Here is a 9,620-nt window from a genome sequence, read left to right on the forward strand (position 1 = left end):
GAGTAGAGAGTTGAGACTCACTCATAGAAAGCCTCGATGGACGTACAGTCGCGTCGATGCGTCGCGCAAAGGGAAGAATACCGCTCAGATTCGCTATTTTTCTCCCTGCTATTTCCAGAGCCATGAAGTCGACATGACTGATGAGGTTCGAGAAGGTTTCACAGCCTCTCGATCCGGCGTATTAGTCCGCCACCGAAGCCGATTCCGAGTCATTCTCAAGAGTACTCTCGAAAACCACCTAATTAGGCCCGATTGAGCTCCAATCAGACTTGTTATCATTCTATATGAGATTCTGAATCGTCAAGGAGATATTCTCCCTGGACGTTCTCTTCTATGGGACCTGCCGCGATCCCGCGGAGGAATCTCTCAAACGTGGACGTACGTGCCGGGGCGCGGCTTTCACCTAAGCATTCGGAAAGCGGAGCTCGAGCCTAGATGCAGGCAGCGCTCTCTCATCGGAATGGATGGCGTTGGAATTCAACCTCTAAAAGCATCTAGCGCTCCGGGCAGATGCGTGAATCGGAGCGCGAATTTCCTCCGACTGAGCCCTGTGCGTGGAGAAATCTGGATGCTTTGCTCAAAATCTCGACGGATATATCCTACGGAGCTGCGGTGACGACTTTCTGGAAGAATATACGGGGGAGGAGGACAGCGCGCCAGCCGGACTCTCTGGATGTACGATTCGCAGTTCTGAGAAAAAAAATGCTATCAGCAATGATTCCAGTATTCCGGGAGCTGCCTGGTCCGCTCCTCGTGCCGATCGAATTCGTGGTGAAGGGCTTCACTGCCGAAGATACTTTCGATATGACGTCTATGGCGCCATGCTCTCATCAGATTCGGCCTAGGATAGCGGAATGGTGATGATGCCAGAAGTGAGCGCGCAGAGCAACAAGATAGAGGATCCGAACCAGGAGAAAGTCGAGGTACGAATCTTTGAATCCTCTGATTCCGAGGGAGCTTGGGAAAGAATTGGGTTTGGGTAGGTACGCCGAGTGAAAAGTACCGAGTGAGAGGCATCGTTGTTGCCGCGGAATACGAGCAATGCCCCGATCACTCGATGAAGGGCACACCTGCCTGTGAGGGAGGTGTTAAACACGGTTTCATCCTGGGATAGCCGCAGGAAACCCGAGTCTCCCCACTCTTGACTCGGGTACTCCACCCGAAGTTCACTCACAAACTTCAGAAGCGCAGGAGTAGCTCAACCGACGAGCGATCCGCAGGGTTCGTAAACACTCGCTCAGTGCCGCAGACGTCGGCGTCGCCGCTCTGTGAAGAGTTGTTTGATGCGCGTATGTCGCGCTCTCCTCGTACCGAACACGAGCAGATGATGCAACAACAGGTTCTCTTGACAGATTCGATGCGGATGAGTCGAAGGACCGTAATTTTCAACCTGTCATGCAAGAGGAAGCTCAGATTTCCGGTTCTGTGCAAGATTCTGTCCACGTTCATGAACAGACTTCTCTGAACCTGTACCTTAAACGTATTGTGCTGTGTTTCCATATAAATATTCACGGAGAGAAGCGAGAGGAGTTTTGAAATTAATTTAAAATTCATTGGCTGTTCTCGCTGAGGTCGTCGTCAGGTCACATACGAGCTTCGAATCTTCCGGAAAAAGCTGTCGACTGAGAGCTTCGATGGTCGGACTTCACTGTATTGATTCTTCTATTCCATTGATAAGCTGAAAACCGACGTCCAGTGAGTCGTTTCCGCATTCCTCACAACATACAGGCGCATCGACCGTGTTCTTAGTGGATCTTTCCCAGGGGACCTGGAATTCGATGACTCACGATAAGCCACTTTTCAGATCGGGAAAGAGAGATCAAGAGTTGTCCCGGAAGATTCCTCGCACGTCAAGAGTCCAAATACTGTACCTTGAGATCGGCCACATGCTTGTCATCCACCAGTTCATAAAATTGTTTCACGTCCTCAATCTTGTTCAATTTCCTGACAGGGCTTGCGATCGTATGGATTTCGCCGGCTCGCCGCGACTCATCGATATCCGAGTCGAACAAGGTCCCCGATCCCGGCTTGAATCTCATCCGATTTCGACCCAACATTTCTCTCTGGATTTCTTTGATGATCTTATACGCAGTTTTGAATTCGATCGCGGCGTTGAAGAAAAAAAGCACGGAGGCGACGAACTCCGTGACGTCTTCCGGTGTAGGCTCATGTTTCTTCAATTTGAAAACGAGATTCTCCAGGCTGTGAGCGACCTTCAAGCCATTGATGCTCAACTTCCCGATCTGGGCTGCGGCGAAAGCGATCCTGCTAGCTCTCCCCACGACCTCTCCCGAACGTGCCGGAGAGGAGAGCTTCGCAATGAAATTATTCGACGCGAAGCCGAAACCCGACGCACCGGCAGCGATCGAGAACCAGTCCACTCGGGCCTCGCGGTCTGTCAATCCTATGCTCAGGCCGTGTTGACCACGATCTACAAGATCCGCGACGCTTCGCCCCACGCCGTAGACTTCGGAGGCGGTCAGTGTGAGGGCTGTGGCGGTGAGAACCGGCCCGGCCACAGGAACGAACCACGACGCAACCCATAGACCAGCAGCTCCGGCAGCGAGCACGGTGGACGTGACGTCGAGAGCACCAATTAAGCCGGCGGAACTCGCCGGAGAATTTTGGAAGGACAGTTGGACCTCATTCTCGGCGTTGGCTCTGTAGACTCCCTCGGAGGGAGCACAGTATGTGCACGCCGGCAGTCGGTTGTTGTTCAACCAGTCGTCCCAATCGCTGTAAATCCTGGCTGAGGGATCGACGAAAATGCATACGCACGATTGAGCGTCGATGGATTTCGCTTTGAAAATTGGAATTCTGTGGTTATGATCATCGATGCGAGCGATTACATAGATGCACGCGAAAAGGATTCCTTCGTCTTTGAAATTAAATTGATGGATCAGGTTGTTGCTGAGCTTCTCTATGCATTCAAATTGTTCGGTCTCGTAACCGTAGGACCCGTCCGCGCCCGGATCCGGTTTCGGGGGCGGGCCATACAAGCCAAATCCTATTTTGCGCCTCAAAATGGTCTCTGCGTTAGGTTCGATCTCGTCCCAGAGCCGATTGCCGAGCAGCAGGAGGCATTGCTGCTGCTCCGCGCGAGCTTCCTCCTTCCAGTTATCCGACATGGTGGAGTTCAGGGCGGCGATGTCAATCAATTATGGAAAGTCAAGGATCACCGGCCAGCCGCGCCGATGTGACAACCTGGAATTACAGCGATCGTTCCCGTCAAAAATCTAGTTCCTTGTAGAAGGTGGCCGCCGTCATGTGAGAGTTCTGCGCTAAATTCGACCTCGAAGGCGCGAAATCAGAGACCGCAGAAACCAATGGTCAGCTAGTCCCTCGTCGCTGGGAACCCTGAGGAGATGTGCCAGGCGTCGCGAGCCCCCCTCCCTTCTCTACTTCTCAGTGCAAATGTATTTTCCCTTGAGGATTGTAATTGTGTAATACGAGGCCCATTCTTTGACGTTCTCTCCGACGGACCGATCCAATTTCCAGAGAATCTCAATTTTCGAGCTCCGCTGCTGTTCCGGTTCGTCAGGCCGTGAATTCGCGCTGCCTGAGCGATACGAGGGACCGGATTCGAGCTTGGGAGCCTGTCACCGCTTGGAAGCGAGTGAAGATACCTGGAGCGCGAACTGTCCGGCTGATCCGCGAATCAGGAAAAGTCCGCTCTCCTAGCGTGATCGGATTGTCTCGAGTCCCATTATTCATGCTCAATCCCATTGATAAAATCTTCGCGAAAAATGCAGCTCAGCGGCTCCATTTCGCTCCTCCCCGATGTTTGGAAGCCCCGGAAGGAAATTCGTCTATCCTACATGTCGATCATGAAAAGGGCCCGACTTTCGTCGCGGTCCGTGACCGCGATTTTTCGATGCGTTGCGGGGCGTCCCCCACAGGAAGTCTATGGGGGCCTGAAAATGCCGCGAGTCTCTGGCTAAGAAGCCGTTACGAAAGTCGAGCTCTGATCATGACTACAGGGGCCTGAGCTTTATGGAGACGATATCTACCTCCTAGCTGAAGAGGATACCCAAAACCGCTCCAGCTTCCGAGGAGATGGCAAAGGTAAGCTCGCAACTCGACGAACTCTCAGAATCATCCGGAATCTTACCAAAAGTCTAATCTTGGCGTTTTCCAGGGTGTTTTCCGCCAGCTGTGCACCAGAGAGAATTTCGAAGATCGGCAGGGAGCCTTACGTCGCAAGGTTAGGGAAACGTTCTCACATGAATCGTGCGTCTTTCTCTCCACTTCGATGGCAGTTCCGTGCCCTCGGAGAGAGCGTCAGCCGCGCTAATTTTCGAATTCGATGGTGGACCGATGGGTGCAAGTATCGCTGACAGAAGGGGCCTCAAAAAATGAACGAGAATCTCAGGATTTAGTGAGCGTTGCCCGTGAATCGTGAAGGTCCTCATGCCTCAACGTCTAATACCTGACTCATGGGCCTTAGAGGTTGGATAGCGCAGAGCCGGACTCGAGACAAGATCGCTGCAGTAGGTACCAGCCCCACCCACAGAAGCGTCTTAAGTTGACATCGTGATTGAAACTTGGGCGAAAAAACTGACGCGACTGAGAAGTCGGAAATACCGATTCCCTGCGGTTCGCTCGGTTCTGCTGGACACGCCTACGGAACTCCCCAGGTCAGAGAGTCTGAAGCTCGTGATTTCAGACAAATGTGAAGATTCGAGAAACTCGGACGACTCCTCGGGTCGAGGCTTCAGGCCTCGATTTGGCGACTGTGGGCGAGACGTGGTTCGACGCTAATGTTGCAGCGAATCACGGCCCCCTCGGTTCCAGTTGCATCAAGGCTTTCAGGCCGGGCGGTGCGGACGGAGGAGCGGCCCTTTCAGATTTGTGCGATACTTCAACTTCTCCGCGAGATTTGAGGGTAATCCTGAGGTTCTTGAAATGGAGCTTGTCGCTTCGGGCCACGGTCCAGGCTCCCGACTGCCCGAGGTGTGGAACAGGTTGCCAAACACTCCGAGAAAGGCCACCTGAGTTGCCTGCTTCAGGGACGGGCTCGACGAACTTCTCCTCAGGAATCGTCTGGAGCTTTCGACCTCGAAGTGTCTATATAATAATTTATGGGTATATTTGAAAAACGTCTGATAATTTTCCCTACCTTCTCGAAACCGCTATTGAAAGAAATCGATGAGACGACATCTATCTACGGAGGTTCATTAGGATCAGACGATTATTATTGGAGCCTGCCCATATTGTGATTTCGGGAGCCGGAGTATATTAAAGGAAAAACTCGGACTCTTAACACCAAGGAAAGCAGGCGGCAAATAGACTTTAATTCCTCATGCCTTCGATTTCATGGAGCTCAAGTCCACACCCTCCCGCGAGCAAAGTCATGATCCGTGGAATAGGGTCCGAGCCCCAGAACGTGATTTTCGCAAGAATATCATGATCGAGCTCTACTAACGCGACTCTTCTTATTTGTCATCACTTTTGTCCACCAGTATATCATACAGTTGACGCTCATTCTCGATGGTCCGCAAGCTCCTGACAACTTGCTTTTTTCTCGGGATTTCATTCGGCGCTACCTGCTCGAGCCTGCCATTGCTGCGCGGCCCCGTGTCCGAAGCAATCGAGAAGTCTTCTTGGCTCTTTCCAAAATCAACTTTCTGACTTAGTACTTGACGAACGGAAAGTTTCTTTTCTGCGAAACTTCTGGCTATCGAGAGACTCAAGGCCGCATGCGAGAAAAAAAGCACTGTCGCCGTGAACTGGAAAATGTCTAACGAGCTCAGCTCACCCTTCTCAATTTTGTCCGCCAGATGCTCCAAGCCATGTGCTATTCCGAGACCACTGATAGTGACGTTTCCGGTCTTTGCGTTGCGGAAGTAGAGTCGACCTTTCCGGCTTATCTTCACGACGAGCCCCACACCTGCGCTCATCGCGCCCCCGAAGATGTCTAGCCAGTGCTCACGTGCATCCCTGTCCGCCACATTGATTGTCTGGCCGTGCTTGCCGCGATCTACCAGTCCCTGGATACCTCGACCAGCCCCATAAACCGTGGCGGTACCGGCTGTCATTTTCAGAGCAGTGGCAAGCGGCCTGGCTATCGGGACGAAAAAAGACGCGAGGAATAAGCCTGTGGCCGCCCAGGATATGGCCGATGTCGTATCGTCGAGGGCATTCACAACTTTGGCGCCAACCGAGGTGGCTAAGGACTCAGAATATGAAAGCATGACTTCATTCTCGGGATCTGCTACGTAAGAGCCCCCCATGGGGGCGCAATAGGTGCACGCCGGTAGTTTCTCGTTGTTCACCCAGTCGTCCCAGCTGCTATAGACCCTGGCGCAAGTGTCCACGAACATGCATGAGTCCGATTCGGTCTTCGCGGCTTTCGCCTTGAAAAGCGGTATCGTATGGCTCTTCTCGTCGAAGCAGGCGAGGATGTAGATGCAGGCGAAGTGGATTCCTTCGCTGCTGAATTTGTTCGGTTGCGTGAGCTTATTGCTTATCTCATCTATAAGCTCGAGCTTCTCCCCCTCGTAACCGGTATGCTTGTTCGCGTCCGAAGGCAATACGAAAGGGGGACCGTGCAAGCCGAATCCTATTTTCCGTCTCAAGACGATCTCTTCCCCGGGTCCGATATCGTCCCACAGCCGGTCACCGAGGAGCAGGAAGTATCCCTGCTGGACTTTGCGAGCCTCGTGCTTCCACTCGTCTAGAAGTGTCTCTCGCTTGTCGACTACAGCATCCGTGGGAACAGCTCCCATGGAAATTATCGAATTCGTCTCCTTCCGCCGTTTGAAGAATTTTTCCGCGTCGGTTTACACAGGTATCCCGGTCGTCTGCCCTGCGGGCAGAGCGCTCGATTAATGTTCAACTCCATACTAACTGATTGTGAGTCATCTCCCACTCGTCTTCAAATCGATCGCCCACGGAGACCGAAAGACCTCCTTATTAGAAAATCGGTCCTCAATCTCTTCATATGGGTTTGCGCGAAGCCAATCCGATCCGACCAAGCATATCTCCGCCGGGTTCAGGCGGAGAATGTCCATTGAGACCGGATCGGCCTCCTCCAGGGAGAATTGCCCTAATCCTAGAGTTGGGACAGGAATTGCAGTTGACGCGTACAGCGCACAACTTCAATTCGCCCAAGTGTGCTTCGTCGTCACAAATTGCGAATATCGCCGCTGATTTTTCCTCGGCTCATCGTCATAGTTTGTAATAAGGAAGAATGCATTTAGATTCCGCTTCCGCCTGTCCGAGCGATACTCACAGAGAGCACAGAGGAGGCTATAACGGACGCAGTATCCCGAATTTCCGCAGATTTTGACGTCGCCTATTTTGATAGGGGATGAGAATTTGCATACTTCGTCCTCTGGCTGAAATGCGGAACACAGGTTCTATGTGGGATGTGGGCCGATCGCCCAATCCAAAGATGCGAAGCGCTCGGAGAGCTTGTTTGGCCGTTGGGGAAGGCAATCACGGAAAGTGTCGAGATCCAATCATGGCTTTGCTGATCAACCCGTGCGTCATTCACGTTCGGGTAATGTGCTTTCAACCTTGGAAGTTTCATCCCTCCCCGAAATCGTGCAGACGAGACAGCGGACGGGGGGAAGTTTTCCCTGGAAGCGATTGAGCTCGGTCGATAATCGAGATCAGAAGACAAAATTGTGTATTAGACGCGGGCTTGCGGGATCACAATTCGATGCTCCTTGAGTCGAGAAAGCACAGGAGATCCGAAGATTCTGCAGCAGAGGTCAGTCGCCTCTGAGTTCATGATTCATGAATCATTATCGAAAAAAATCGGATCGATTTCCAACAGCTGGTTTGCCTACGGCGCGGAATCCAGTGATCGGTCATCCTAGAGCAGAGGAGCCGAAAGACAAGTTCTCACACGCATATCGGAAGGAACGCCCCTATGGGAAGTAGTGTAGGAGACGGTATGCCCCCGCGGTGACATCCGCCTAATTACTACAAACTCTAGGATACCATGGGAGATGGGAGTCGGGAAACGCTTGCTTGAACGACAGGATGGGCGCTTGTCGGGAGAGATGAGACTCATTCCCGTCGGGAGAAGAATCGGTTCGGAATGACTGAGTACCTCTTCAATGCAAGCATTGGAACCTTGCGGTGCAGAAAGAAGAATGAAGGTCCCGAAACTTGAATTTTAAAAAGTTACGATCATGATCACCACAATATGGCAAGTGATGTTGGACGGTGCGAGGCATGATGAATGATTGATTCAGAGGTTCCACGGTCTTCTCGCACCGATGCTTCTCGCCTTTTATACCAGCTTCCGACAATATAATAATTGAACTCTACACTCATGCCGGATGCCTCTTGAACGTCTACGGATTCGTACTACCTACATCTGAGCTCGAATACAGGGTCAGTGAGCCGTGTGGGTAAGTTTCAGGGGACTCTGTGATCGGAGGTTTATTTGACAGGCGACGAGCTCATTTGTATTGGGGTCCTCAGCCGCCTCCTTCCGTCCCCAATGGGAGTTCCGTGAGCCCGTCCGTAAATGCGTCTCCCCGGCAAATGATGAATAGAATCGCTATTTCGTCGGCAGTCCCGAGTCGTGACAGAAGAAAACGAACCGCAAGCTAGACGATTAGCTGTCCCCCGCCATTGTCCCTCCATGTGAAGAGAAACGGAGACTCTGATAGGACTGTTCAATGCTTTCAATTCATTTTTCACGGGAGACGGAGCGGATTTCCCGCTGGCCAAGTTCAGAAATCAATCATCCCTCAGCCCTCGACACGACGAAAATCCTGAGCTCAGACAGAGTTTTCTATGCGTCCTACACAGGCTGTTTGCTCCGGGATCCTTTCAGAATCGGAACTCCGTGACGGAAAGTCGCCGTTGGACGTAAAGCTGGATAAGTTTGGAGGGAGGAAAAATCGTTAAGTTTCGACGTCGATTCGCGCGGAACCGGAGGTGAGGGAGACGAGAACCGACCTGCGAGCAGTAATATTTGTTTCTGAGGGGAAGCTCTAAGCTCGAAAAGCGAACTGGTTCTTGGAACTTGAGAACGGATCGGTCGCCCTTCCATGCTGTCGGAAACGTGTTCGTTTGAAGATATGACGAGGCTGTCGTTCTCGCCAGCTCGGGGGTAACCAGGGAAACGATTCAATCGGAACCTCCTTTCTCGTGGGGCAGAGTGATGCAGGCTCCGAAATGGAGGCAAAACCAGAACACTTGCCTTGGCTGTTTGAAATATTGGATGCCCCAACTCCGGAATTCCACTCCTATCCATATTGATGGGAGGAGAATGAATATTACAATTAGAGGCTGATTCTTCCAGCCTGGGGCTCAAATCTTCTAAGCCGGTCCGGTCGACGAAAGCATGGGTGGAGAGGGAGACGAGCCGAAACCCCTTCGCAGGATCGATTGGGCAACGATGCTGAAGTTAGGCCCCATGAAGGAAATTGCGTCTAAGATGGAAGCCGACGGTCGATATCACAGACTAAGGGCAACAAGAATGGAATGGCGAAATCGTCGGAAGACGTCGGAACCATCGCAAAGAAGGCAAGACCGGGAAGGGTTTCCGAAAGGATTGCTGGTAACGATGTTTACGGCTGGACTTGTTCCATAAGTCGATCGAGGAAACGCCACCGCATCAGACGATCCGGAAGCCTGGACTTCTGCGCGATCGA

The 9,620-nt window shown here is 52.1% G+C and overlaps 2 protein-coding genes across 2 annotated transcripts; both read right to left on the reverse strand.

Annotated features, from left to right (window-relative positions):
* Nucleotides 1-1,555: 1,555 nt before the first annotated feature.
* On the reverse strand, nucleotides 1,556-4,223 carry LOC100898257 (uncharacterized). The gene is made up of 3 exons (XM_003741589.2): nucleotides 4,112-4,223; nucleotides 1,872-3,204; nucleotides 1,556-1,768 (listed from the first exon to the last, which is right to left on the reverse strand). Exons 2-3 carry the CDS (start codon nucleotides 3,126-3,128, stop codon nucleotides 1,646-1,648), a joined length of 1,380 nt encoding a protein of 459 aa, XP_003741637.1. The 5' UTR covers nucleotides 3,129-3,204; nucleotides 4,112-4,223; the 3' UTR covers nucleotides 1,556-1,645.
* A 1,212-nt stretch (nucleotides 4,224-5,435) lies between these two features.
* On the reverse strand, nucleotides 5,436-6,728 carry LOC100898406 (uncharacterized). The gene has a single exon (XM_003741590.1). The coding sequence runs from the start codon at nucleotides 6,726-6,728 to the stop codon at nucleotides 5,436-5,438; it is 1,293 nt and encodes a 430-aa protein (XP_003741638.1).
* Between the last annotated feature and the right edge of the window lie 2,892 nt (nucleotides 6,729-9,620).

The sequence above is a fragment of the Galendromus occidentalis genome, unplaced genomic scaffold (genome assembly GCF_000255335.2).
Source record: "Galendromus occidentalis unplaced genomic scaffold, Mocc_1.1 scf7180000077185, whole genome shotgun sequence".
NCBI lineage: Eukaryota > Metazoa > Arthropoda > Arachnida > Mesostigmata > Phytoseiidae > Galendromus > Galendromus occidentalis.

Excerpts from the sequence above, each read along its gene's own strand:
- LOC100898257 (XM_003741589.2), bottom strand. The coding sequence starts at position 3,128 with ATGTCGGATAACTGGAAGGAGGAAGCTCGCGCGGAGCAGCAGCAATGC. Across the intron at positions 1,769-1,871 it reads AGCATGTGGCCGATCTCAAG|GTCCCCTGGGAAAGATCCAC; the intron begins GTACAGTATTTG and ends ATCGAATTCCAG.
- LOC100898406 (XM_003741590.1), bottom strand. The coding sequence starts at position 6,728 with ATGGGAGCTGTTCCCACGGATGCTGTAGTCGACAAGCGAGAGACACTT.